The 27,005-nt window shown below is 47.3% G+C and overlaps 3 protein-coding genes across 9 annotated transcripts in view; 2 read left to right on the plus strand and 1 right to left on the minus strand.

Moving 5' to 3' along the window:
- The window catches only part of LOC132458058 (unconventional myosin-VI-like), a 34,356-nt gene extending 31,500 nt beyond the window's left edge, over positions 1-2,856 (plus strand). For both annotated transcript variants that reach the window (XM_060052518.1, XM_060052519.1), the window contains 2 exons: positions 805-1,023; positions 1,531-2,856. In XM_060052518.1, coding sequence (XP_059908501.1) covers positions 805-1,023; positions 1,531-1,730 — 419 coding nt within the window. In that variant the 3' untranslated portion in view covers positions 1,731-2,856. The remainder of the gene's footprint in view (positions 1-804; positions 1,024-1,530) is intronic.
- An 859-nt stretch (positions 2,857-3,715) lies between these two features.
- On the plus strand, positions 3,716-6,511 carry LOC132458056 (unconventional myosin-VI-like). Its single transcript, XM_060052514.1, has 8 exons — positions 3,716-3,728; positions 3,983-4,024; positions 4,195-4,329; positions 4,422-4,637; positions 5,065-5,259; positions 5,384-5,602; positions 6,105-6,311; positions 6,353-6,511. The coding sequence occupies exons 1-7, from the start codon at positions 3,716-3,718 to the stop codon at positions 6,302-6,304; spliced, it is 1,020 nt and encodes a 339-aa protein (XP_059908497.1). The 3' UTR covers positions 6,305-6,311; positions 6,353-6,511.
- Positions 6,512-6,965: 454 nt separating this feature from the next.
- Positions 6,966-26,852, minus strand: impg1b (interphotoreceptor matrix proteoglycan 1b). 6 transcript variants are annotated; one of them, XM_060052520.1, is made up of 19 exons: positions 26,141-26,852; positions 24,109-24,324; positions 22,671-22,837; positions 22,418-22,446; positions 22,041-22,075; positions 21,894-21,931; positions 21,514-21,660; positions 20,648-20,706; positions 20,245-20,444; positions 19,324-19,719; positions 18,303-18,892; positions 17,513-17,599; positions 12,711-12,930; positions 11,113-11,323; positions 10,400-10,585; positions 9,341-9,527; positions 8,699-8,782; positions 7,998-8,016; positions 6,966-7,673 (listed from the first exon to the last, which is right to left on the minus strand). In XM_060052520.1, the coding sequence occupies exons 1-19, from the start codon at positions 26,229-26,231 to the stop codon at positions 7,603-7,605; spliced, it is 3,033 nt and encodes a 1,010-aa protein (XP_059908503.1). In that variant the 5' UTR covers positions 26,232-26,852; the 3' UTR covers positions 6,966-7,602. The 6 variants fall into 6 exon arrangements, 5 of the variants coding, with proteins under 5 accessions (XP_059908503.1, XP_059908504.1, XP_059908505.1 ...); XR_009525852.1 differs by lacking the exon at positions 9,341-9,527 and having other exon boundaries at positions 26,141-26,850; XM_060052521.1 differs by lacking the exon at positions 7,998-8,016.
- Positions 26,853-27,005: the final 153 nt, after the last annotated feature.

Here is a 27,005-nt window from a genome sequence, read left to right on the forward strand (position 1 = left end):
AGATCGAATCCTTAAGCCCAGTTCAGACCAAAGATTCCCCTTGCAACGGCTTGCAACAAGACGGTTTTAGAACGTCGCAGGGGCGGTGTGAACGGGTCGTTGCAAGGAGTCGCAAGGAGTGGCAAGGAGTCGCCAGAGATTGAACATGTCAAATCGCAAGGTCCAGTTTTAGAACGCGGCGATTTAACTATTTCTCTTCAGCCAATCACAGCACAAAACAACTTGTACATCACGGCCTGACTCCGTCCCGGTACCGTACTTTCCACTCCAGCATAAAAATATCTGATTGCAATATCCGATATCCGGAGAATGACAAAAGACAGTAACTCTAGCCTACTCTCAAGCAAAATAATTGCAAAACTAACTAATCGCAAACCTAACTAATCTAACCTAACCTACGCAAATGATGCTGTTGCGGCTCTCAGCTGTGCCAGAGCCAGTTGCTAGGGAAACCACCTAGCATCTCGTTGCAGCGCGTTGCAGCGCGTTGCAGCCAGTGTGAACGGCCCAGTTTTAGAACGTCGCAGCCCGTCTCGTCGCAAGGAGTCGCAAGGAGTTACGAGTTGCAAGCCGTTGCAAGGTGAATCTGGTCTGAACTGGGCTTTGGTGTGAGAGATCTGATCCGAAAGCACTGAGGGGCCAATGAAATACAGAAACTCTTTGAATTTGTTCCTCCCAGAGATTTGACAGCTCTTAAACCTCCAGAGATTGTGTGATCACGTCACCTGACTGGTTGTCTTCCTCTAGCTGAACGGAACCATGTGATCATGTGATCGTGTCACCTGACTGTTTGTCTTCCTCCAGCTGAACAGAACCCGTCGCCCGCGGCCACCGCCGCGCCACAGGAAGTGACCATGAACCGGCAGCAGCGCTACTTCCGTATCCCGTTCATCCGGCCGGCAGACCAGTACAAGGACCCCCAGAACAAGAAGAAGGGCTGGTGGTACGCACACTTCGACGGGCCCTGGATCGCACGCCAGATGGAGCTGCACCCCGACAAGAGGCCCATCGTGCTGGTGGCCGGTGAGCGGGCGATGAGAGGATCTGATAGGCTGGGGGCATGGGGGGGAGTGTCTTTGGGCTTCAGCGTTGGGTCCGCTCTGTAATATGGTATTATTATTAATCTTCTTTGTGTTTTCCTGTCCTTTTCTTCCACCTCTTCCTACTCCTTTTCTTCTTCATTATTGCCTTCTTCTTCTACTTCCTGTTCTTCTTCTTGAAATTCCTTTACTTCATGCTCTACCTCTTCATCTTCCTCTCCTTCTTACCCTTCTTCGTGTTCTTCTTCTTCCCCTCGTCTTCCTTCTCCTCTTCTTCTCACTCCTCCTCCTCTTCCCCCTCCTCCTCCACCTCCTCTCCCTCCTCTTCTCCTTCTCCTCCTCCTCTCCCTCCTCCTCCTCTTCTCCCTCCTCCTCCTCCTCCTCCTCTCCCTCCTCCTCCTCCCCACTGCTCCTCCACCTCCTCCTCTCCCTCCTCCTCCTCTTCTCCCTCCTCCTCCTCCCCACTGCTCCTCCACCTCCTCCTCTAAAGGGAAGGATGACATGGAGATGTGTGAGCTGAGCCTGGAGGAGACGGGTCTGACCAGGAAGCGTGGCGCTGAGATCCTCCCGCGGCAGTATGAGGAGATCTGGGAGCGCTGCGACGGCATCCAGTACCTGAGGAGCGCCATCGAGAGCAAGCAGGCGCGGCCCACCTACGCCACCGCCATGCTCCAGAACCTGCTCAAATAACCAGAGGACAAGAACCAGAACACCACCACCTGCTCAGATAAACCAGAACACCAGAACCTGCTCAGATAAACCAGAACCTGCTCAAATGAACCAGAGAAGAAACACACTGACACACACTGAATACACACTGACACACACAGACACACACGGGGTACTGCGGGGAGATATGCTGAACACAGAGTCAGTGAGTCAGAATGGGGTTACTCTGACAGGGTCACTATAACAAGTTGTCTTTGTTGATTTCACTTTGTGTTTTATTGTTTGGGTTGAGCTCAGTCTTCTTGTGGAGCAACATTGTTGAGCATTCAGCCACTCTGCTTGATGCTGTCATGAGGCCTTCAGACTGCAGATCACTGCACTGTTTCCCCATTAGAACGCTGCTGTCACATGAAGACATAGAGCGACTAGATGTAGTTTTATTTGAACTTTGTTAGAAAGTCGTAGAAAATGTTTGAAAATATGTCATCATGTCTGGTTTTACATTTCTTTGTTCTTTGGTGCATTAAGATGTTACTTAAACATGACATATTAGGCTACATTATTAGACATAATAATGTGAAGCAACAAATGGATTTAAAGGAAAAGTGTTAATTTATGCTAAACATATCAAAGCGGTGTTGGTTTACTTTTTATTATCATTTTTTCCTCATAAACACTTCCAGAGCAGTGGCATATACCCAATATATATCTTCCAATTATGAAATAGCTCAGACAAAAGTTGTTTTAACCATTTTGCGTATTTCCATTGAATCTGTGTCCCTTCTTGAATGCATCTTTAAATAGTAGAAGCTGCATTAGAAGTAGTGCTGTGAAAACGTAATGAGCCTTCTCACAACCTGTCTAGTATCTTTGTTTTTGTAATCACCGTTGAATCCCGTTTGGCAGATTGATTTTCTCTCGTTTGTTAACAGGAATCTTTTGTGTTTGTGTGATTTGTCCTGGAAGTTCATCATTTAATTTGACCACGAGTCATCATCTCAGCTCAGAAATTCACATTTCTCGAACCTATATTGATTTTGTGAAAGATTTGGTTGAACTTGTAATTGTTTCTGCTTTTCCTCTGGACTTGAATGCCTGTCAATGCTTGAATTGATTAGTAAATAAATACTGCAACCACATATTAAAATGCTGTTTTTGCCTTATTTCATCTAGAGAACCACCAAGTGGAAATAAGACTGCTCACTTAAAACATATACACATTAAAAAAGTTTCACGTATTTTTCCGTTTCTTTGCAGCAAAATGTAAAATGTACAAAAATGTCCCTGAACCACCTCCAGAACGCAAGCCCGTTTACTGTGTCTCTGTTAGAATAAACCACTTGTTGAACATTTACCACTCTCCGAATCAAACCTAGCACGAGACTACGATACAAAAAAGGATTAAATAGTTTTACATAAGTCTACGAGAAAGCAGAACACATACAGCAGGTATGGATGTCGTGGTCATGGTGAAGCAAAGAGAACTCCAAGGCCATTTAGAGGAGGTGATCCAGCTACCAGGATGCCAGCCACCAATCAAATAATCACTATTTTGCAAATGCCTCGCATTTTAGTACGAGTACATTAAGTTATGTCAAGCTAACAACAGTTATGAATGGTTTCTTCACCACATAATGGACAACACCATATAAGGTTTTAATGATTTTTGTAGATAAGTTAAAGACGAAGATGGCCACTTTGCCATTTCCGCTTAAGAAAAGACAGACCAAAGGTTTACCTGGGTAAATTAGAACAAGTAGGCGTGGCTTATTTACCGCTCCGCCCACTCCCAATATAACTGTTTGTTTACCTGCGTTCGGCAGATGCTTCGTGAACCAACTCCAGAACGCAAGCCCGTTTACTGTGTCTCTGTTAGAAAAAAACACTTGTTGAACATTTACCACTCTCTGAGTCAAACCTAGCACGAGACTACCACACAAAAAAGGATTAAAAAGTCTTGCATAAGTCTACGAGAAAGCAGAACACATAGGTATGGATGACGGATGATGGTGGAAATCAGTATGATTTAAATACATTTGGGACAGAGCAGAAAGGAAAAAGGGAAGTGTTTTGTTTTTTGGTTGTACTCTAGTGGTCATTTGGTAAGTCTGTTTTGGAAGTAAATCACGATTTAATCCAGATGGTTGCATGATTGGAAGTCACTTATTGATTGGTTTCACTGAGAACTTTATTTATTTTTCGATCCGCAGGTTAAATACCGGAACAGGAACAGGCTCGTGGGTGTGGGGTTTCCACGCTATAAATTTGAACAGTAAAACCACACAACACAGAGAGCAGTTCAAAGTCCGGTCCATGTAAGGCTAGGGGGTGGAGCCAGCAGGTTGCAAGATATCTCCCTTTAATTACCATTCCCTCACTCCGCCCTGCCGTCTGCCACAATACGTTGAGTGGCAGCCAGTATGTTTAACCCGCCACCTGCAGTAGGGTAATATTGTGATAGGTTAACCATGTGTTGTGTGTGCAGACATTGACCTGCTGGCCGCCTGCAGGGAGGAGTACCACCGCCGGCTGAAGGTCTACCACGCCTGGAAGTCCAAGAACAGGATGAGGACCGACGAGGACGACAACCAGCGGGCCCCCAAGTGTGTGACCGACTACGGTCTGTGTACAATTAGTGTTTTGACAGCTCTCAAACCTCCAGAGATCGTGTGATCATGTGATCGTGTCACCTGACTGGTTGTCTTCCTCCAGCTGAACACAACCCGGCGCCCGCGGCCACCGCCGCGCCACAGGAAGTGACCATGAACCGGCAGCAGCGCTACTTCCGTATCCCGATCAAGCGGCCGGCAGACCAGTACAAGGACCCCCAGAACAAGAAGGGCTGGTGGTACGCACACTTCGACGGGCCCTGGATCGCACGCCAGATGGAGCTGAACCCCGACATGGGGCCCATCTTGCTGGTGGCCGGTGAGCGGGCGATGAGAGGATCTGATAGGCTGGGGGCATGGGGGGGAGTGTCTTTGGGCTTCAGCGTTGGGTCCGCTCTGTAATATGGTATTACTCCTCCTCCTCCTCTCCCTCCTCCTCCTCATCCTCTCCCTCCTCTTCCTCCTCCTCCTCCTTTCCCTCCTCCTCCTCTCCCTCTTCCTCCTCCTCCTCTCCCTCCTCCTCTCCCTCTTCCTCCTCCTCTCCCTCCTCCTCTCCCTCCTCCTCTGCTCCCTCCTCCTCCCCACTGCTCCTCCTCTCCCTCCTCCTCCTCCTCCTCCTCTCCCTCCTCCTCCTCCTCCTCTTCTCCCTCCTCCTCCTCCTCCTCCTCCTCCTCCTCTCCCTCCTCCTCTTCTCCCTCCTCCTCCTCCTCCACCTCCCCACTGCTCCTCCACCTCCTCCTCTAAAGGGAAGGATGACATGGAGATGTGTGAGCTGAGCCTGGAGGAAACAGGTCTGACCAGGAAGCGTGGCGCTGAGATCCTCCCAGGGCAGTATGAGGAGATCTGGGAGCGCTGCGACGGCATCCAGTACCTGAGGAGCGCCATCGAGAGCAAGCAGGCGCGGCCCACCTACGCCACCGCCATGCTCCAGAACCCCCCAAGTGTGTGACCGACTACGGTCTGTGCAGACACTCTCAGACTGTCTGTGTACAATTAGTGATTTGACAGCTCTTAAACCTCCAGAGATTGTGTGATCACGTCACCTGACTGGTTGTCTTCCTCCAGCTGAACACAACCCGGCGCCTGCTGCCACCGCCGCGCCACAGGAAGTGACCATGAACCAGCAGCAGCGCTACTTCCGTATCCCGATCAAGCGGCCGGCAGACCAGTACAAGGACCCCCAGAACAAGAAGAAGGGCTGGTGGTACGCACACTTCGACGGGCCCTGGATCGCACGCCAGATGGAGCTGAACCCCGACAAGAGGCCCATCTTGCTGGTGGCCGGTGAGCGGGCGATGAGAGGCTCTCATACGCTGGAGGCATTTGGGGAAAATGTCTTTGGGCTCTGTTATATGGTATTATTATTCATCTTCTTCATGTTTTCCTGTCCTTTTCTTCCACCTCTTCCTACTCCATTTCTTCTCCATTATTTCCTTCTGCTTCTTCTTCCTGTTCTTCTTCTCCTACCTTCTTCCTCCTCTTCTCCCTCCTCCTCTCCTCTCCCTCCTCCTCCTCCTCCTCTCCCTCCTCATACTCTTCTCCCTCCTCCGCCTTCTCCTCTCCCTCCTCCTCCTCCACTTCTTTATCCTCCTCCTCTTCTCCCTCCTCCTCCTCCTCCTCCTCTTCCTCCTCCTCCTCCTTCCCCTCTCCCTCCTCCTCCTCCTCTTCTCTCTCTTCCTCCTCCTCCTCCTCCCTCCTCCTCCTCTCCCTCCTCCTCTTCTCCCTCCTCCTCCTCCTCCTCTCCCTGCTCCTCCTCCCCACTGCTCCTCCACCTCCTCCTCTAAAGGGAAGGATGACATGGAGATGTGTGAGCTGAGCCTGGAGGAAACAGGTCTGACCAGGAAGCGTGGCGCTGAGATCCTCCCAGGGCAGTATGAGGAGATCTGGGAGCGCTGCGGCGGCATCCAGTACCTGAGGAGCGCCATCGAGAGCAAGCAGGCGCGGCCCACCTACGCCACCGCCATGCTCCAGAACCTGCTCAAATAACCAGAGGACAAGAACCAGAACACCACCACCTGCTCAGGTGACCAGAACACCAGAACCCGCTCAGATGAACCAGAACATGCTCAAATAACCACAGAAGATAGACCAGAACCGTCTCAAATGAACCAGAGAAGAAACACACTGACACACACTGCATACACACTGACACACACAGACACACACGGGGAGATATGCTGAACACAAGAGTCAGAAGGGTTTAGTCTGTCCCTTCTTGAATGCATCTTTAAATAGTAGAAGCTGCATTAGAAGTAGTGCTGTGAAAACTTAATGAGCCTTCTCAAAACCTGTCTAGTATCTTTTTTTTGTAATCACCGTTGAATCCTGTTTGGCAGATTGATTTTCTTTCGTTTGTTAACAGGAATCTTTTGTGTTTGTGTGATTTCTCCTGGAAGTTGATCATTTAATTTGACCACGAGTCATCGTCTTCAAATTCACATTTCTCGAACCTATATTGATTTTGTGAAAGATTTGGTTGAACTTGTAATTGTTTCTGCTTTTCCTCTGGACTTTAATGCCTGTCAATGCTTGAATTGATTAGCAAATAAATACTGCAACCACATATTACACCGCTGTTTTTGCATTATTTAATCCAGAGAACCGCCAAGGGGGGATTAGACTGCTCAATTAACACTGAGACGAAAAGTTTCACTTTTTTACCAAAAATAGTTTATTCTTTGCCGCAAAATGTAAAATGTACAAAAATGTCCGGATGTTGCAGGATCGTTTGTTGACATCCAGCTTTCGAAAAACCCAAACGGCTGACGTTGTTTACACACAGCAGGACAGAATTCAATTTTTTCCAATTCCAGTTGACTCTCCAAGATGATCAGTATGTACACTCTTACAGGGCTCTGAGAAACATTAAACAACACACAGCAATGCACGCCTCCAACCTTCAGTTAGAATCAGAATCATGTTGTTTATAAAAGCCTCATTGTGAGGAAAGACAACATCCTTAATCAAGGTGTACAGGAGACTCTTCTACCTGCCAGACATACAGTAAAAATACATCTTAGGTTCCACATAGATCCACATCTTCAGGTTACAACACCAAACATACAGTAGAAATACATCTTAGGTTCCACATATATCTACCTCTCCAGGGACCACAGGCTCTTTCTGTCTAAGACACAGCACTACAAACCTTTACACGCCAGGCCTACTCTCATAATGAACATTTCTTAAATACTGTACAGGGAAACATTAAGAGTGAGCGTATTACTTAATTTGTTTGTTAAAGGTGCGTTGTCTACAGAGGAGATCTTCACAGGACTGAAACGTCAATAAGCTCTCTCTCCCGAGGCCTGGCGTGAACACACGTCCTGTACTTGTGACTTGCTGGTCGCAGCGTCTACGAGAAAGCAGAACACATATGTATGGATGACGGATGATGGAAGGAATCAGTATATTTCAAATACATTTGGGACAGAGCAGAAAGGAAAAAGGAAATGGTTTTGTTTTTTGGTTGTACTCTAGTGATCATTCGGTGCGTCTTTATTGGCAGTAAATCATGATTGGATCGCTTAGATATGGTTCTAGGATTGGAAGTCGTTTATGGATTGGTTTCACTGATCTGGTCTCTAATCTGCAGGGTAAATACCGGGACAGTGATGACAGACTACAGAAAGAGAAACAGACCCTTATTGAGACCCCCAGCACTGATCATGCATCTTACCTTTGCAGGCATCATAAAGCTGGAAGAGATGTATTGTACGTTGAATTAGATTAGAACGATTACGACGTGATACCAATTCGACAGTCTTTCTTCATGTTGATTGATGCTGTCCACCGTTTATTTTCCTTACGACTGTGCATTTCAACTGCAGTATCTACACATACAATTATGGTTGTGTAGTTAATCGCAGCACACACACACACACACACACACACACACACACACACACACGCACAGACACGCACACCCTTTGCATAATCCTGTCAATAAAATGAGGTCAATGTGCACAATGTTATTTACAGAAGAATCAATTATCTTGGCAGAAAGGCATGTAGGCCATCCATTCATTGCATCCGGCCAGAATGAGATGTTTTTCACAGACCTGCTGCAGCCACAGAATCCACAGTTTTTGTTGCCAGAGCATTTGATTGATTTATTGGTGTCGGGATGTTAAAATAAGAAAAAATATTAAATAAACTGCCTACACCAGCTTTAATTAAAAAGGATAACATAATATTCCTTTGGCAAAAATACCATACACACACACACACACACACACACACACACACACACACACACACACACACACACACACACACACACACACACACACACACACACACACACACACACACACACACACACACACACACACACACACACACACACACACAGCGAGTGTGAGCGGGAGCACTCCTCACCTCATTGTGAGGTGTGCAGTGATGGAAGTCCACCGTTCCAGAGACTAACCGCTGGGTTCTGCTGGAGTAGAGTTGCCTGGGGATCTGCAGATGAACACACCACCGATGCATCAACAACACACATTGTTACACTTCTGTAGGTTTCATATGAACCCCGAATTCATATGGGTAGTAGGATCGAGTCAACACGGCTCGTCTCGGTTCAGAGGCCATCCTGCTACTTGAAGAACACGATGGATCAGACAGGCGAACGCTCTGGCAGACCTTACCTTCCACGGCCGGGGGGAGTTTGATCTAGAAATCTTTCTCTCTGGAGTTCAGCCTGAGGCTCTGATTTAAGTATTGTATTTTCATACCATGGCCATATGAGGGTTAAGGAGAAAAGCTTCAGTTCAACAATCACTTCATATACAATGGACTCTTTTCTGTAATCTATTGAATGCAGAAATTAGAAAAATAAATGTTCTTTTTGGCTGAGATGAACTACTGAAGTGTTAGTATTCAACCACAACAATCTGAGGTTAAAGAGAAAAAGGTTATTTCAAGACCCATCAGAGGGCAGGTTAGCCCACGACGAGCTACGGTTAGTTGACTGTTGAAGGCTTTGGGTTAACCGGTTAGCGGCGGCGCGGTACTGGTTACCTCGATACTCAGGTGGATATTCTCTATCGAGCCAAACGTGTCCAGCTCGGACTGCTGGGTCTGGGACGACCCAGAGCTGGAGCTGGGGTATTGTAACGTGGACACCTGGGTCAACATACCCTCGTCATTCTCAAACACCGGGTTCTCTCTCAGAGTATTCTCAAAGGCATAGGGGGCGAGGCCGGGCCTAGGAGCACAGGGCAACACGCTGGTGAGCAGGTACCCAACAGAAACCACAGTCCCACTGCTAAACGCCACAGACCCACTACTTAACCCCACTACTAAACCCCACAGACCCACTACTAAACCCCATAGTCCCACAACTAAACCCCACAGTTCCACTACTAAACCCCACAGTTCCACTACTAAACCCCACTACTAAACCCCACAGTTCCAATACTAAACCCCACAGTCCCACTACTAAACCCCACAGACCCACTACTTAACCCTACTACTAAACCCCACAGTTCCACTACTAAACCCCACAGTTCCACTACTAAACCCCACAGTCCCACTACTAAACCCCACTACTAAACCCCACAGTTCCAATACTAAACCCCACAGTCCCACTACTAAACCCCACAGACCCACTACTTAACCCTACTACTAAACCCCACCGTCCCACTACTTAACCCCACTACTAAACCCCACCGTCCCACTACTAAACCCCACCATTCCACTACTAAACCCCATAGTCCCACAACTAAACCCCACAGTTCCACTACTAAACCCCACAGTTCCACTACTAAACCCCACAGTTCCACTACTAAACCCCACAGTGCTGCTACTAAACCCCACAGTTCCACTACTAAACCCCACAGTTCCACTACTAAACCCCACAGTCCCGCTACCAAACACCACAGTGCTGCTACTAAACCCCACAGTTCCACTACTAAACCCCACAGTTCCACTACTAAACCCCACAGTCCCGCTACCAAACACCACAGTCCCACTTCTTAACCCAACTACTAAACCCCACCATCCCGCTACTAAACCCCACAGTTCCACTACTAAACCCCACCGTCCCACTACTAAACCCCAGCGCTGGTGTCCACTTACACCAGCGTCACAGCCTTCCTGGTCTGAACGCATTTCTTGTTGACGAAGAGGAGGATGGCAAGCACGCTGCCCACCAGGCAGAGGCTGGCCACCAGGCAGCCCGCGATCAGGGAGGGGTCCAGCGGGGTGGACACCAGCTCAGTGCAGCGCTCCCCGTGGTAGTGCCAGGATCGGCCCACAGGGCACCTGGAACCACCACACAGTCAGGCTCAGGCTCAGGGTCAGGCTCAGGCTCAGGGTCAGGCTCAGGGTCAGGGTCAGGGTCAGGGTCCGACTCAGGCTCAGGGTCAGGGTCAGGGTCAGGGTCCGGCTCAGGGTCAGGGTCAGGCTCAGGGTCAGGGTTAGGGTCAGGGTCAGGGTCAGGGTCAGGGTCAGGGTCCGGCTCAGGGTCAGGGTCAGGGTCAGGGTTAGGGGGAGCCTAAGGGTTACCAACCGTTTAGAAAATCGGAACATTGCTCTTCTATCCGTCATACAGCCAGCCTAGGTGGACATGCCCTCCCCTTTAATTAACCTCTTCCTCTTTCCATTTGGCCATTCATTAATCTATGTATTCATTCATGAATTCCTGCAACCCCTTATCCATCCATTCATTGATTTATTGATTCAAGCAATCATTTGTGGATTCATTGATCTCTGCATTCATGTATTCCTTCATTCCTGAACTCATGTTTTTCCTTCATTCATCCATTCATCCGTTCACATGCACCGCTTACCTGCAGGTGGCGCCGTGCCCGGGGACGATGTGGCAGACGCCGTCGTTGAGGCAGTAGTCCGGCTGCAGGGTGCAGATGCTCTGGCAGGGCCGGCCGCCGCTGGCCAGGTAGCCAGGCTCACAGACACACTCCGCCTCCCCCGTCCAGCTGTTCACCACGCAGCGCGAGGACTCATCGCACGCCAGGAACTTACAGGGGTCCGCCTGGTCCTCTGGGAACAGGATCACAAGGTGGGGAGGTGAGACAGGAGTGTGGAGACGGGGAGGTGAGACACATGAGGGTGGAGACAGGGAGGTGAGACACATGAGGGTGGAGACAGGGAGGTGAGACACATGAGTGTTGAGACGGGGAGGTGAGACACATGAGGGTGGAGACAGGGAGGTGAGACACATGAGTGTTGAGACGGGGAGGTGAGACACATGAGGGTGGAGACAGGGAGGTGAGACACATGAGTGTTGAGACGGGGAGGTGAGACACATGAGGGTGGAGACAGGGAGGTGAGACACATGAGGGGGGAGAACAAGGAACACAGCGTGGACACAAGAGTGAAGATTTGGGTAACCGTTTGTGTTTGAAATAGTAAAACATCAGAAGCCTTGTTTGTCTATATCGGGTTCTTTCAGGGTGTCACCACACATGCTAATTGCCAAAAGTTAGAGACTGCCTTACTAAATGTTGATGTCTACCCTGTGCCAGAGATCGAACAGAAGGTTTAGAGGAATTTGACCAGGAGTCGGACGTAACAGGCATAGATCTTAATTGAGGAGTAAATTTGAAATAAATGACATTGCCAAGACTTCAGAGAAGCAGAGAATTCTGCAAAACACTCAATGAGTTTAAAATGTGTTCAGTCAATGCATGGAATTAAAAAAGTTAAAAATTCCTTCCTTCAAGAATCCGACAGTGTATAAAGGAACCTTAACAAGCATAGCAGTGCTCTAAGCCTGGTGACTCAAACCTGCCCAGGGAGAAGCTCATCGCTGACGTCCCAATACATCAGCAACACTGGTTTGACTCCCTGCAGTCCTGACCTGTCTCTGCCCTGCAGCAAGAGGCCCACAACAGTTCCCATCCAACATCTAACCCTGATGTTCCTCCAGCTGCAGGTAGCTGTGGACTAAAGTCTCTGCTTTAACTGGCTGAATGAAAATTTGAATGATGAGGACATGCGTCTCAACTCACTGGAAATCTCTTGGGACAAACTAAGCGGACTAAGAGAGACTCGTACCTGGTTCTATGTCCAGGGAGCGGACTAAGAGAGACTCGTACCTGGTTCTATGTCCAGAGAGCGGACTAAGAGAGACTTGGACATGGTTCTATGTCCAGGGAGCGGACACTAGAGAGACTCGTACCTGGTTCTATGTCCAGGGAGCGGACTAAGAGAGACTCGTACCTGGTTCTATGTCCAGGGAGCGGACTAAGAGAGACTCGTACCTGGTTCTATGTCCAGGGAGCGGACTAAGAGAGACTCGTACCTGGTTCTATGTCCAGGGAGCGGACTAAGAGAGACTCGTACCTGGTTCTATGTCCAGGGAGCGGACTAAGAGAGACTCGTACCTGGTTCTATATCCAGGGAGCGGACTAAGAGAGACTCGTACCGTGTTCTATGTCCAGGCGGCGGCTGTCGATCTTGATGTCTAGCCTCTTGGCGGCGCCGCCACAGAACTCCTCCAGGACGCAGTGGACCGCCTCGGTCACGTTGTAGGGGACGGGCCGGTCCAGCTTCATCCTGCTGTTCACCACCACGCTCCCGTTACGGAAGTTCAGGATCTCCAGCTGCTTGAAGCCCGTCAGGTTGGACTGCAGGTAGGGGAGGAGCTGGAGGACAGAGAGGGGGAGATCCATGTTGTTCAGACACGGTAAACGGTAGAATATACATCAGGCTATACAGGCCATTGAAATGAAAAGTATGAAACAATTAAGTTAGTCTCTGTTACAAATCAATTTCTAATGGAATGGATCAATATAAAGTTACTCTTTTTTTGCAGAACCGAATGACAGAAAGAAACAGAATGACTTGGTGGTGCCTTGGTAGCTCATCTTTGAATCATGAATGCCTACAACATCCTACGGGAGGGGAAGGTTGAATTGATTCTTGATTCTGGGAGGAGAACTTTTTCCATCAACATGTTAATTGAAAACTAACTCTGTCAGTTTGAGAGTTTATTCAATGAAGCACTTGGACAACGAGTTCATCCTCCTGAGAACAAGACCGGGGAGGGGAGCGGGCCACAGACAGAGAGCAGGAGGGAGCTCAGTTAGTGCAGAGGTGGGGAGGTGGTGAGGGGGCGGAGCTGGATGGGGAGGGGGCGGAGCTGGGAAGAGCCCTGCAGAAGGTGTTATGGTGAGTTCTAGATACCTCGTACACCACCCGCCCGAGTTGCTCTTGTGACGTAATTTCCTGGCTTGTAGCACTTATAGCGTTCCCGTTTGTCTTTGGGATTGTGTCATGACGTTGGCTAGTCATTGTTAGATACATTAGCCTCTTTAGCAAACTAGTTCGAAAACAAAAAACACAACTTCACATTGTTTTGCACGCACAGCAAAACATAAATTAGTGACCGGAATAAAGTAGCAATGTAATCAAGTGTGTAAGCGCATTTAAAATCGACATTAGAATGACCAACGGGGTACAAATACAAAGAAAATAAAGCTCTTTACGGCCGCTGCCATTTTTGTTGTAGAGTCGTACGGTCAGCCTCACTAAACTCAGCATACTCTCAGAATTCCAAGTGGGACGTTCCTCTGTGCAATGCCGCAAGAAAGCTGGGAGATTTCCCCACTTGCTACTCGTGCGGGTGGTGTACGAGGCATCTTGAACACACCATTACTCTGAGAACATTGGAACAACGGATCGCTGTCCTGATGCTTTTAATCCACAGAATCCAAGCATTTAGTATAAACTGTTTTTAAGGTACTGGAAAATTAGGAGAATGAAATAGAGAAATGATGCACAGCCGAATCATTATGGACCAATGATAACCTCTGAGCCATTTGGTTCTTATAAAACACTGTACAAACTGGATGTACAGTATAATGAATGGCTATAGCTGAAGGGTACCAATTCACACTGCTTTGCCAACAAACGTTAAATCTACATGTAATTCCTTTTGTTGAATAAATTGGAAAGTTAAGATGTTGCTAAAAGCTCATCTACAGCCGATTCTTCCTTTGAGAAGTGAACTCAAAATCCCCGAAAAAGTCCAGCCAATCATCATATAGTATTGCTCAAGTTTGCACCAAGTAATGTGAACGCACAATGAGGTGAGCCCTGCCTGAGCAGCCCACCACCAGCTGAGCCGGGAGATTAGTTTGCTGCTCTCTGCCCCGTGCCTCGCTGCAGGGCAGCAGGTAAGAGGCCCCTGAACACTGGTCTGATGCTCCCTGCACAATGGCCCTCGAACTGCAGAGGACCAGGGTCACTAAGGGAAAGAGACAGAGAGAGACAGAGACAGAGACAGAGACAGAGAGAGAGAGAGACAGAGACAGAGACAGAGACAGAGACAGAGACAGAGACAGAGACAGAGAGAGAGAGAGATTGATACAAGAAGAATGACTTGCAGGCCTCTCAGTCTGAGTCTTGGCCCCCTCCATTTGTCCCAGTGACTGCTCTCTACACCTGCTGCCTGTCAGCGGGCTTCATGTAGCTAGCATGATGCTGGTCTTCATGTGGCTAGCATGATGCTAGGATCAGTAACATGACAACAAGCGAAGCAGCTCATCGAGGTACGCTTGTATCTACTGGTTCTTGCTTTGGAAAACCTAGCAAAGCACAACCTCATTTTAAGGGAACCTCAATATCAAATATACATTTTAAACATCAAGTGAGAATAAAGTGCCATTCATGAATTAAATTAATTAAGTGTTAAACCTCCATTTCCAATGTTATTGGTTGCTTCACAAACCAGTAGGTACAGCCGTAAGGTGACACGGATACAAGGAGGGATTCCTATACTAATATGATAGCGTCAATCCCTTATCCACCTAAACATCAGAATAGGACCTTTTAAATGGGCAAGGAACTACCTGGTTCTTCTTTGGCAGAAAATTAATTTAAAACAGCAGTTTCATGGCATATTTAAGAGTTATCGTCCTTAAGCCCATTTAAAAACATACAATTCCAAAGGTAACAGGTTACAAATATAAACAAATATCAACTTACCATTGAAAACTTCTGGCCACATTAGTTTTGCCAGAAAGAATTCTCTAGAAGATTCAAGCGAAATATGATCGATCATAAAGTTTCGTTACTAATGGTTTGGGCATCCATTTTAAGATTGGAGATGGAGAGTTTCATTGACTTAATGTGACTTTTCTTTTTGGATATATTTAAAAATGTTTCTAGGTGCTTTTCAAAGAGATAGAATATTTATCCATCTCTGTAAAAATGTCTTTATTCTTATCTACGAAGAAGACATTTCTAAAGCAAAGAAACTCTGCCTAAACTCTGATAGCATTAAAGCTGAAGCACAGAAAAGCTCCAAGAGCCTAAACTCAGATAGCATTAAAGCTAAAGCACAGAACCTCAGAGGTTTCTGCCTTAACTCAGATAGCATTGAAGCTATAGCACAGAACTGTACCAGAACCTAAACTCCGATAGCATTAAAGATATAGCCCAGAACAGCTCCCAGAGGTTTCATCCTAAACTCATATAGCATTTCAGCTATAGCACAGAACAGCTCCTAGAGCCTAAACTCTGATAGCATTAAAGCTATAGCAAGCCTAAACTCAGATAGCATTAAAGCTTTAGCACAGAACATCTCCCAGAAGTTTCTGCCTAAACTCAGATAGCATTAAAGCTATGGCACAGAAACTCAGAGGTTTCTACCTAGACTCTTATATCATTAAAGCTTGAGCACAGAACAACTCCCAGAGGTTTCTGCCCAAACTCTGATAGCGTTTAAGCTATAGCACAGAACAACCCCCAGAGCCTAAACTCTGATAGCATTACAGCTATAGTGCCAACTGGAGTAACTTCCCGTCTCCCATAAAGCCTTACCCCTTCAGCCCAGCTTACAGTCGCTTTCCTTCTTGGCATCGCTGAGGGCAGCAGGAAAATCCAATTTGTATTGATATTCTGCAGCAGTTGGAGGGTAAGGCGTTTACGTAACACTGGGCAGCATAGGGCACTGCTCAGCCAGGTCTAAAGATAGGTTTCCCTGGTCATCCTTAAGTCTTTTAAGCCTTCAAATTATATTGATGTCAATTGATTCTTCATTAAGACACATCTCAATTTCAAATGTGAGAAATGCATAATTTTGTCCAGCAGTTGTGACTAACCTAACCCTTTACTATGGGAGCATGGTATTGGCTTATTGGACCAGGCAGCAAGATATTGTGTGGCTTTCATACTGCAGTTGATGAACGAAATGTAATTGACCATTATCCGTATTCATGTCAACATATTTGCCACTGTTTTACCCTACTCCAGCCAACGGATTCTACGATGCTGTGCGATTGATCTGAATGCGCTTAAAAGAACAACTGTTATAGTCCTAGCAACACATGTTAGTGGCCTAGCAACACATGTTAGTGGCCTAGTAACACCTGTTAGTGGCCTAGAAACTGCAGTGGCGGCCATCTCCCAAAGCCTCTGCCCTCTCAGCACGCTCCCCCTCAGCACTCGAGGGCTGGTTGATGATGGGCTAAGCGGATTGAACTGCTAATTGGCCACTGTGTGTTGTGCTTGTAATAACAAGCCACACTCTAAGCTTCTTACACTAGTCAGAAACCTCTGCACCACCACACTACCTGAATCTCCAAGCAGGTCTTGTGATTTTGACCAGCTCCAACCAATATTTACATTCATATCACCTGTTACTTATGGTAAACATGGATGGCAAGTGTAGCAAAAGAATGATGTCTTTAATGTGCAGCACAATGCCCTGCCCTTAGAACAAACATACAAGAGAAACCGTTCAAATACCAATAGGTCATCTACTCATGCCATTTAGGAACAAAGTATTTTCTACAAGGTACAAAATAAAAAAGACCACCAATTACTTCCTAGACATTGAATGAGTTCAGGACAACCCTCCCTTCATTCTCTTGGTCCAGAAAACTAGAAAACACATGTGATCAACTACAATTCTGTTGTGGTTGACAGCAAATAGAAGAGCAAACGTCCCCATAGAAGTAAAAGCTTTAGCACATCGCAACGAATGAAGGCCACAAAAGAACAAACACCACGCACATGAACATGTTTCATGGCATTAAACCCTACAAATAAAACAAAAGATAGAAGGTCTGTGATCTAATGGAGGAATCTTTAGTTCTCAGGTTTGTTTTAGTCAGAAATGTTAACGTTCTCCCGGCGTTAGCGACAGAGCAGAAGACGTTAGTAGAGCGGGTGAACGGCAGAGGCGTGAGAGGGTGAATAGTTCCAATATGGAATGAGTACCGGGATGGAGGCTAGGGTCCGCAGTCGTGGCCCAGACTTACTGGAGGCTCCGGGGAATGCCCTCCGCTCGCTAGATGAGTGCTGCGTCTAAGTAGAGCACACATGTTTAACCAGCGTTTCTGACCGGCCGCCATTGTACATTTGATGTGATACATAACAGTATTTGATTGACTCGGATTGACTAAGGATGGAACACTCGACCGGAATCTGAAGGACTACATGTCCTAGTCATTTGTACCGCGTTTCATTTATCGGTGCAAAAGAAAAATAGCAGCTGTGAGAATAAAGCATATTGGTGAGAGAACATCATCATGAGGAAGCCATCATAAATCATATATTTGTTTGGGGCTTACAAAGATCAGAGGCCTATCATGAGCCCCCCCCCGTCAGGATTTCTCGTCCAACCCCCCCTCCCTCTCAGGTTAATGCAGGCCTGAACTTGACACTGTGTCAGCTTTTCAGACCACAGCTCCTAAAGTCACAGTGTGTCAGCTGTTCAGATGACAGCCCCTAACCTGACAGTGTGCCAGCTGTTCAGACCACAGCCCCTAACATGACAGTGTGCCAGCTGTTGAGACCACAGCCCCTAACATGACAGTGTGTCAGCTGTTCAGATGACAGCCCCTAACCTGACAGTGTGCCAGCTGTTCAGACCACAGCCCCGAACCTGACAGTGTGCCAGCTGTTCAGACGACCACCCCTAGCGCTACAGTGTGTCAGACTAGCTCAGCAGCCGCCACAACACGGCGTGCAGCAGTAAGACGTGGAGTGCCACAGCGTGTTTACCTACCAGCTCCAGGAAGGTGTTCTCCAGAGATCGGTACTCGGCAGAGTTCTTGTTGAACAGGTCGTCGGAGAACATCATGTTAGTGACCCTCAAGCTAAAGAACACCACTAACTCCTTGTTGAGGTCCAGGGCGGTCCCCAGGGGCCCAGCGCTCATCTGCCTCGCCGCCGGCGTCGCCCCCGACTCCTGCGGCCGCTCGTCCGACTGGGCGGGAAACCCGCTGCCGCTGTCCTCCTCTCCTGCTGTGACCCGCGCCTCCGTCCCGGTAACGCTCTCCTCGTCCTGTCCGTCGGGGACCACAGCCACGGGCCCCTCCATCAGAGGCGGAGTCACCCCGCCGCTGTGGACCGGCTCCTCCTCCTCCTCCTTCTCCTCCTCCTCTTCCTCGATCGCGTTGGTGCCGTCGGTGGGACCGGGTGGTCGGACCGCCCCGTGGGTCTCCTCCGGTTCCTCACTGCCCCAGTGAGGTGCCCCCATGAGGCCATCTATGGCCTCGGCCATGAGGGGTTCTGTTGAGGAGATCCATGGGGGTCCAGGAGAGGACGTGTCCACGGGGTCCACCTCTCCCGGCGGGTCCAGGTCCTCCACTGGGGCTGGGGAGCAAAGAGGGGGGGGGGGGGGGGGGGGGGCGCGGCAGAGGAGAAAAGGGAAGTCAGAAGATTGCTTTGCGATCATCACAATGAAGGGCTAGGAGGAGACTAGTTCAAGGTACTGTAGATGAGATTAAAGAACTATCATTTGAATGTACAGAGCAATTGCTCAAAATCCTCTGTAAAATGTTCTGCTTCGTGTTGTGGCTGCCTCTTTATGAGACTGTTTAGAATTGCGACGGATCCGGCTCATTCCTTACCAATCATAGCATCTTTCACCTGATTAGGTACCTGATTAGAAACGGAGGAGGGATCATAGAGCGAGGGGACACATCTAGGGTGTCCAGGCTCTTTCGGCTCTCTCTACTACTCCTGCAGATTTGATTGGAGATTAGTTTGTGGATAAAATAAGATTAGAGCCACGTCAGTCTTACCTTGGGTGACCTGAACTTCAGGTTGAGTCGTGTCCGCCTCACGTTCCCCGCTTCCCCCTGAGGTAGGGCTCTCTCCCGTTAACACCTCCTGGGCCTCTTCTTCTACTGCGGGCGTCTCAGCGCTCTCTTCCTCTGCCGATTCCTCGCCAGCGGAAGCCGACGCAGAACCGCTGCCGCTGACGGTCGCTACGGCGACGTCTGGTTCGGCGCTCGGGATGGGGAGGGTGAAGGGCAGAGTGTCCGGCCCCCCCGGGAACTCTTCCAGGGAGTTGTGGAGCACTGCGGCCAGGGTGGGGCGGTACCCTGGAGTGGCGGTTGTCACGGGGACGGATCCCTCCTCTGGGATAGGGAGGAGGGCCTCACTGTCCGCTCCGTCTCCGGGGTAGATGGTGCTCACTGGCCGAACAGAGCAGTAAGAATAAACAACAAATGTTATATTATCTGATGTGGGGAAGCCGTTCGTCTTTTAAGGCCCTTACACACCAACCAGATTGTCGGTCGTCTGACAGTATTGCGAGATCGGTGTCCTGAGTGTGCATGGTGTGTGCTGTGCGATCGGCCGTCGTCAAAGCCGTCGGTAATCGTTTCCGGCAGACGGTGTTCTTTTCAGCCGATTGCACATGTTGAATCGGCAATGACCAAAACTATCCTTTTCTCGCCAGACTGTCCGACGACCGTTAATCTGGTTGGTGTGTCAAGGCCATTACATGCCATGTGTTTAGCAGACACTTTTCTCCAAAGCAATTTGCTGTGCATCTTTATCTAGATTGAATTAATTAATTAATTAATTAAGGAGGATGTAAGGCGTTCTGGCATCTTGCTCACGAGTGCCCTCGTGAGACTCCGTCTCCCCTTTGTCTTGGTTTATCCAGCATTTTGCATCAATAATGAGAATGTGAATATGGTCCACAGGACGCTTACCGGCCTCAAAGCTGAGGGTTTGCAGGTCCAGAGGCAGGGAGGTCTCCTGCCTCAAGGCATTGGCCACGATGTACTTCAGCTTGGGTCCGTTGGGGTTCTCCTCCACGGCGGAACCCGGTTCCACCAAGACCTCCGAACCTTCCCCGAGCTCGGTGTGGCCGTTGAAGACCACGGCGCAGCGCACCGACACGTCTTCAGACCTGAGCGACGAGAGCAGATGAGTCACACGATACCTTCAGGGTGAGGTCAAGGCACCGGCCCTGGGGACTCTTTGTTAAATCTCTGCACGTAGTGTTGCATTTATTGGATTGTGTTGTGTTGCATTGATTTGTATTTGAAGGGCAAATTCCAAGAAGCAAGTTATTTCTTGTACAAAGACTTTATCAGAAACATACAGACTCACCTAAATCCTAGAACTCGTATTTCTTTGAATCCTGGAACTTTTTGGAAAACATGAAGCATCTACAAGAGGAAGGAAATACAGACGGAACAATTAGATGTTTATGTGGGTGTTGAATGTGTTGTGCTGCATCTGAAGTAGGACAGACCACACATACCCTTCAATATAGTCCACTACGGTATGGACGTGTCAATTCACGTCAACTACAATATGGAACGTTTTAAAATGTCCATGGATTTATTCTGTAATTATCTATGAAAAGAGACAAGAAGGACCATTACAAGGACTTATTTTTTGTAGAGCTATAGCTCAAATATTCAACGCGAGTGTTTCCATAGAGTTTAAGAGGCCATGGTGGATGGACACTGGGGGGGGGGGGGGAATGAGATGATTTGATCTGTTGCAAGTGGAAGATAAGCATACAAAACTAAGTTGCAGGTGGGGCTATACCACCATGTCTTATCTACTTATCTACTAAAGTTAAAGGTCTGTTGTGTATAATCCAGACCTCTAGTCTAAATTCTACTCGAACATAGAACTTGTATGTTTGTCTGTTTGTCTGTTTGTCTGTTTGACTCTTGTTCTGTTGGTCTGTTGGTCTGTTGGTCTGTTGGTCTGTTGGTCTGTTGGTCTGTTGGTCTGTTGGTCTGTTGGTCTGTTGGTCTGTTGTTCTGTTGGTCTGTTGGTCTGTTGGTCTGTTTGACTGTTGTTCTGTTGGTCTGTTGGTCTGTTGGTCTGTTGGTCTGTTGGTCTGTTGGTCTGTTGGTCTAGTTTTCAGCAGCCGATGAACATTGATCTTGACCGTGTGACCCCGCGTATGAGATCCATTCTCCCCATGAACCCTCAGTGAGTGGTCAGTGTTCTCCTACCCGCTGTTTGAGATCCTGGGTGATCCGGCGGTACTGGGGGAACTCAGAGTGGAGCAGAGCGCTGTAGCCGGCATCCACCACGGTGACGCTGAACTCCACCACGTGCTCCTCACCGTTCTCCTGGATCTCGTTCCCATCCTCCGGCATCTGGCAACACAGAGCACCATGTTCCTTTGAGTTAGCCAGCCAAACTAATAGACATTTATCTGGAGTCGATTTTCTGTTTAAAAACTAAAAAAGGAATCAAATTTCTGTTCGTTTTAAACAAATTTTACTTAATAGATCAAATTGATATGGACGAAATCGTACTACATGTTAACAACATCATCAACAATTTGACTTGATGAAGACTGAATATTCATTTCACTTTTGTCCTCTACCTCGGTTGGAAGTGAAACGATTGCAGTCGTCCAAGAACCTTGAAGAGAAAAGAGATGAATTACTTTATTTATCTTGCTTACTCATTGTGTTTAATGAAAACGAAAAATACATCTTCGGTTGAATAAAGCAGTAGTGGTGTTGCTTACATTCCCTCTCTGGATCAGGGACAGCTTCTTCAGCTCTGGAAATGAGGGTACATAGTCATTATACGTTCCTATAAATATATAATGTATAAATCAACTGGGAAATTCATTTCTGTGGGTATTAGCTCAATAACTGGCAGCGGGCCTAAGAAATAAGCTGGTCTGCTTTCAATTCAGTTGTAATTAATAATACACTTATTTTTCTTATAACTTTGTAGAAAAGTTTTAAGAGGTAGTCGTTTTTTAAATAGTTTTAATTAATAAAAATGTGTGACTATAAAAGCAGCTCAGTCAGTGAGATATTATCATTCTAATGTATTGGCTGTCAGAAGGCTGTATTCATTAGCATTCATTAAAAGCATCAGAATATGAATACATACCCTACAATTTCAGCATGCTCAGCAACTCTCTGAAAGTAGAGAATTGCAAAACAACAATCACAAGTCAGCCCTCAATGAAGTATTAAAAGTAAACTTCTATGTGGAGAATGTGGAACAATATTGCAACTACATAGATATTACTGTTTCTTGTACAATAATAAGCTATGAGGCTCGTAATGTGTACAGCATATGTAACATCATCAGTTGTATTCTATTGAACATATCGAACACTGAAAGCTGCTGTGAGACTGACCCGGGCCACCAGGTCAAGGTGCTCCTGGGATTGGCTGAAGTTGAGGGCCAGGGTCTCCATGCACAGGTTCTCATGCTGGCAGGTGTAGAGCCAGGTACTGTACTCCTCCGAGTTAGGAACCCTCTCCAGGAAGACCCGGAACGCCTCCCATATGGCCTCCTGGCAGACTGAGCACAAACATGGTGTGACGTGTGTTATAATAAACCAACAGTCAGGGCAGATGCAAGGAGTCGCCCCCCGAGGGTGGGCTGAGGATGCTTGGGATCGACTGGGATTCGATCACCATACACTTGGTTCCTCCCTTGAAGACACCCAGCTGTTGTATTGCTTCAGTTTGGTCTTTGAACCCGCCAGGAAGCCAAGACACCCAATATGCCAGATTTGTGTGTCAATACTTTATACAAAGAAAACAGACATTGGTTTTGAAGTCACCTTCATGTCAGACAAATTGATTTATGAATTCACTCTTTCATGCAGAAAGAGTGGGACAAAAGAATATGCGGTGGTGTAGAAGCAGCGACCTGGTTTTCATCTTGCTTTACGTGTTCAATAGAATGAGCCTCTGTCTTCCTTCTCAACTTCAATATCGCATAGCATCACTCCATAAGGTGGGAAGCAGGTGTGTTACTGTAAATGTCATCACATGACATCTACAGACGCTGCGTGTTGTACGCACACACCACTTCGACACGCATAGATATGTTTTGTCAGATGTTCACCCAGGATCCCTGTGGTGCACCTGATGATCATACAGTATAGTAGCATAGTGTATTGTGGATATATTTGGCACCCAATATGATTCTCAATAATCCCCTCAGTTCAATCACAATATCAACAGTGTCTCTAGGAGACGATCATACAGTAAATCTGACAGTAGCCTAACATCTCAAATGTAGGATGTAGCCTACAATCTACTGAGGCTGAAAGTAGGTTGTAACCTACATTCTAACAAAGATGGAAGGAAGATGAAGCCTATGATAGTCGTAATCAATTTCAATGCGTGCTGACATTTCAGAAAAAGGTTTATATTTTGAACAACATTTAAGTTCACAACTATGCCCACTGACTCTGTCCCAGGGTAAAATAAATAAATAAATAAACAAATAAAAACTATGAATAAATAAGATAAGATAAGATGCAACTTTATTAATCCCCCGTAGGAGAAATTTGTTTGTTGCAAAAACAGCCCAGCAGCAGTGGAAGGACACAGGATAAAATGACAATGCAAGAAATACAATAAATACAAAGTGCATAAGTAGACGCTTTTAGTTAAAATAGGGACAAAAACAAGACAAACAGAACCAACATCATTATATTATTTCATCGGTGGCTGGTGAAATAATATAAATGAACGAGAAACCATTTAGAATCCAATGAGAACATGCAGTGTTGCGTTCCCATTCGTAGCCATCTACCGATGGGTGTCCCTCCGCCGTACCTCTGAGTTTGTAGTAAGCCCTGTGGCTGGTGATCACCTCCTTCATGCTCTCCTGTGGGCAGACCTTCACCCCCGTGCTGAGCGCCGCCGCCGACCTCTGGCTCCGCGGCCGGTGCTGCGGCGCCCTGACGCTGGCCGGCTCCATCGGGCGAGGAGCTTCCAGGAAGTGGCGGTATTTCACGTCTCTCAGGCCCGGAAGAGCCTGGTCCTGAAGGTCTACAACATCAACCAAATCACACATCCACACACAATCACACATTGTTATGTGTTATAAAAGGGCCTTTTGTAACTTTAGGTCTGTGCGGGTCAAATGTGAATGAAATACTATACTATATCAGTAATAAGTTGAATTATTGCAAGGGCCTTGTCTGTTACATCTAAACATAAATGTACTTTTATGTCAAAGAATAAAGCTGTGTCACAGTCTTACTCCAACAGACTTGCATCACTGAGAGGTGGAGGTTTGAGATGAGAGGTGAAGGTTTGAGAGGGGAGGCTGAGGTTTGAGATGAGAGGTGGAGGTTTGAGGGTAGAGGTGGAGGTTTGAGATGAGAGGTGGAGGCTTGAGACGAGAGGTAGAGCTTTGAGAGACCAAGGTTTGGGGAGAGAGGTGGAGGTTTCAGGGGAGAGGTGGAGGTTTGAGAGGAGTGGTGGAGGTTTCAGGGGAGAGGTGGAGGTTTGAGAGGAGTGCTGGGGGTTTGAGGGATGAGGTGGAGGTTTGAGGGGAGAGGTGGAGGTTCACGACGACGCCAGGTGGTAAACGTATGGGACCCTATACAGACATCAAGCTGAAGACCTACAAAACAAAGACTGCAGCTTCTGCTGTGGACCCCAATGTACTTCCTCTTGGATTTATGGTCCGAGACGAATAAGGTTTTAAAACAAGAGTCATTTAGCGTGAACAAAAGGAAAATGCTTTGACCTTGATAGTTGAATAAATTTCTTGATTCATCATATTTGTTTCAAACACTAACCTAGACTGATGTTGACATACAAAGTACAAAGTGGCTCCATCTAACAACAAATGCTAATCACTGCATTACAAATGCATAATACCCTCACAATGGACAATACTGCCAGCCCGGGGACCGTTTGGACCGATACCAGCACATTCCCCTGACAGACTAGCTCTCCGTGAGAGAGGGAGAATCGTTTCCTGTAGCGTTCCAGTAAGCACCAGGCTGCCCTAATTATCGTAGCGCATTTCCCTTCCGTTTGCCAGAGACGATGACCACATCGATCACCAATTCCTTTCCCTGCATTGTATTATATTTTCTTATGAATATTTTAGACTTCTCTTGAATGCTAGCCTGCACATGCACAGCCCTGGGATCAGAAGGGGGCGGGGGAGATGATTAAACGGGCCCTAATGCTGCGACGGCAGCAGGGGCCTCTTAGCAGAGTTACAAGCCACTAAAGATTAGTGTCCCACGACAGGCAGAACAGGACAGCTTTTGTTCCCCCCTCCGGGTACTGAACTTTCAGGCTCTGCAAACATGGCCGCCGTAAAATATGTGATTATGATGCTTATTGATGTTGATATTGATGTTTCTATCCAACTGTTTCTTTATAGCCATTTGTAGTTCCGTCTATGTCTAATTAGTATGTTCAGCTGTTAGAGACTTGAGACTTGAATTCTGCTCATTTCAAAGGGAACAATCAACAGGTTAGTTCAACTCTAGACGTCTTGGTTGTGTTTACTGAAAAGAGGGTTTCTGTAAACCAAACTTGTCCTTCAACTTGAGCCGGGGTCAAGTGGATCAGCGGTGCGTTGTAAATCTCCTGTTAGGCACCCTGGTAATGAGAGAATTACTGCTAGCATTACCAAGAGATGCAATTAACAGAGAATAAAACTAGTCATTACTGCTCAACTGATGAGCCGGCACTTTAGAGTGATGGAACTTCTTCATAAAGTGTGTCTCTCTAGATTCTTTAAAGAACAAATTGAAAAAAATAAAAATAAAAGAGCTATATAGATTACCCTTTAAAAGGTTGAAAATCAATTCCCATATTCCCTCAGTCACAGCCTTACCTTTAGTTTGACTGGCTTGAAGTGTCAACAAGAACACGGTGAAGTAAAGCCCCGATTTGGTAAGCATGATGGAGTGGAGGATGTTGTTCATTTCCGGACGGAAGAAGTCATTTGAGAGCCTTGTTATGGACAGTACAATCCAGAGTCTCGTTATCTTACTTCCATATGCTAGGCATGCAGGAGCCTAAACTTTATTCCACTGACTCCAGTGATCCAGCTCCCGCTCTCCCAGCCAAACGTTGCCCCAAATCCAAGTCCACACCTGCCCTTTGAGTGGGCAACCCACAAGCAGCGAGGATCTGAGTTAGTTCCTGTTTGAAGTAAAGAGAACGCCTTTATCTCATGACCCGTCGTAGGCAAGCCAGAAACCTCCAACCAAGGGGGGAGAAAAGGCAGAAAATGAACGGACCGATCGCCTGCTGAAAGGTTCCTCTTCTCTACTGTCACAACAGGGGGAGTGAGGTTCAAGAAGCAGGCTCTTTTTCTGTAATCTCTTTACCCGTCATCTGCTGCTTGTAATCCCAAGGGCCACGTGGCTGCTGGAGTCATCTCGTTAGAGACACCTTCTTGAGTCCCATCTCCTGGGTGGACAAACCACGCCTAGACACTTTACACTTTCTGCTGACGTCCAAACTTCCTCACTATCCAACTTCCCTGTGTTTCTCCCCTTACTCACCCCATAATGCCATTCAGGCTCTCTCTCTCTCTCTCTCTCTCTCTCTCTCTCTCTCTCTCTCTCTCTCTCTCTCTCTCTCTCTCTCTCTCTCTCTCTCTCTCTCTCTCTCTCTCTCTCTCTCTCTCTCTCTCTCTCTCTCTCTCGTTCCGGGGCGACCCAGGCTGGCTGCCTAATCAGCTTGTGTTGATG

This window comes from Gadus macrocephalus, chromosome 5 (genome assembly GCF_031168955.1).
Source record: "Gadus macrocephalus chromosome 5, ASM3116895v1".
Classification (NCBI taxonomy): domain Eukaryota; kingdom Metazoa; phylum Chordata; class Actinopteri; order Gadiformes; family Gadidae; genus Gadus; species Gadus macrocephalus.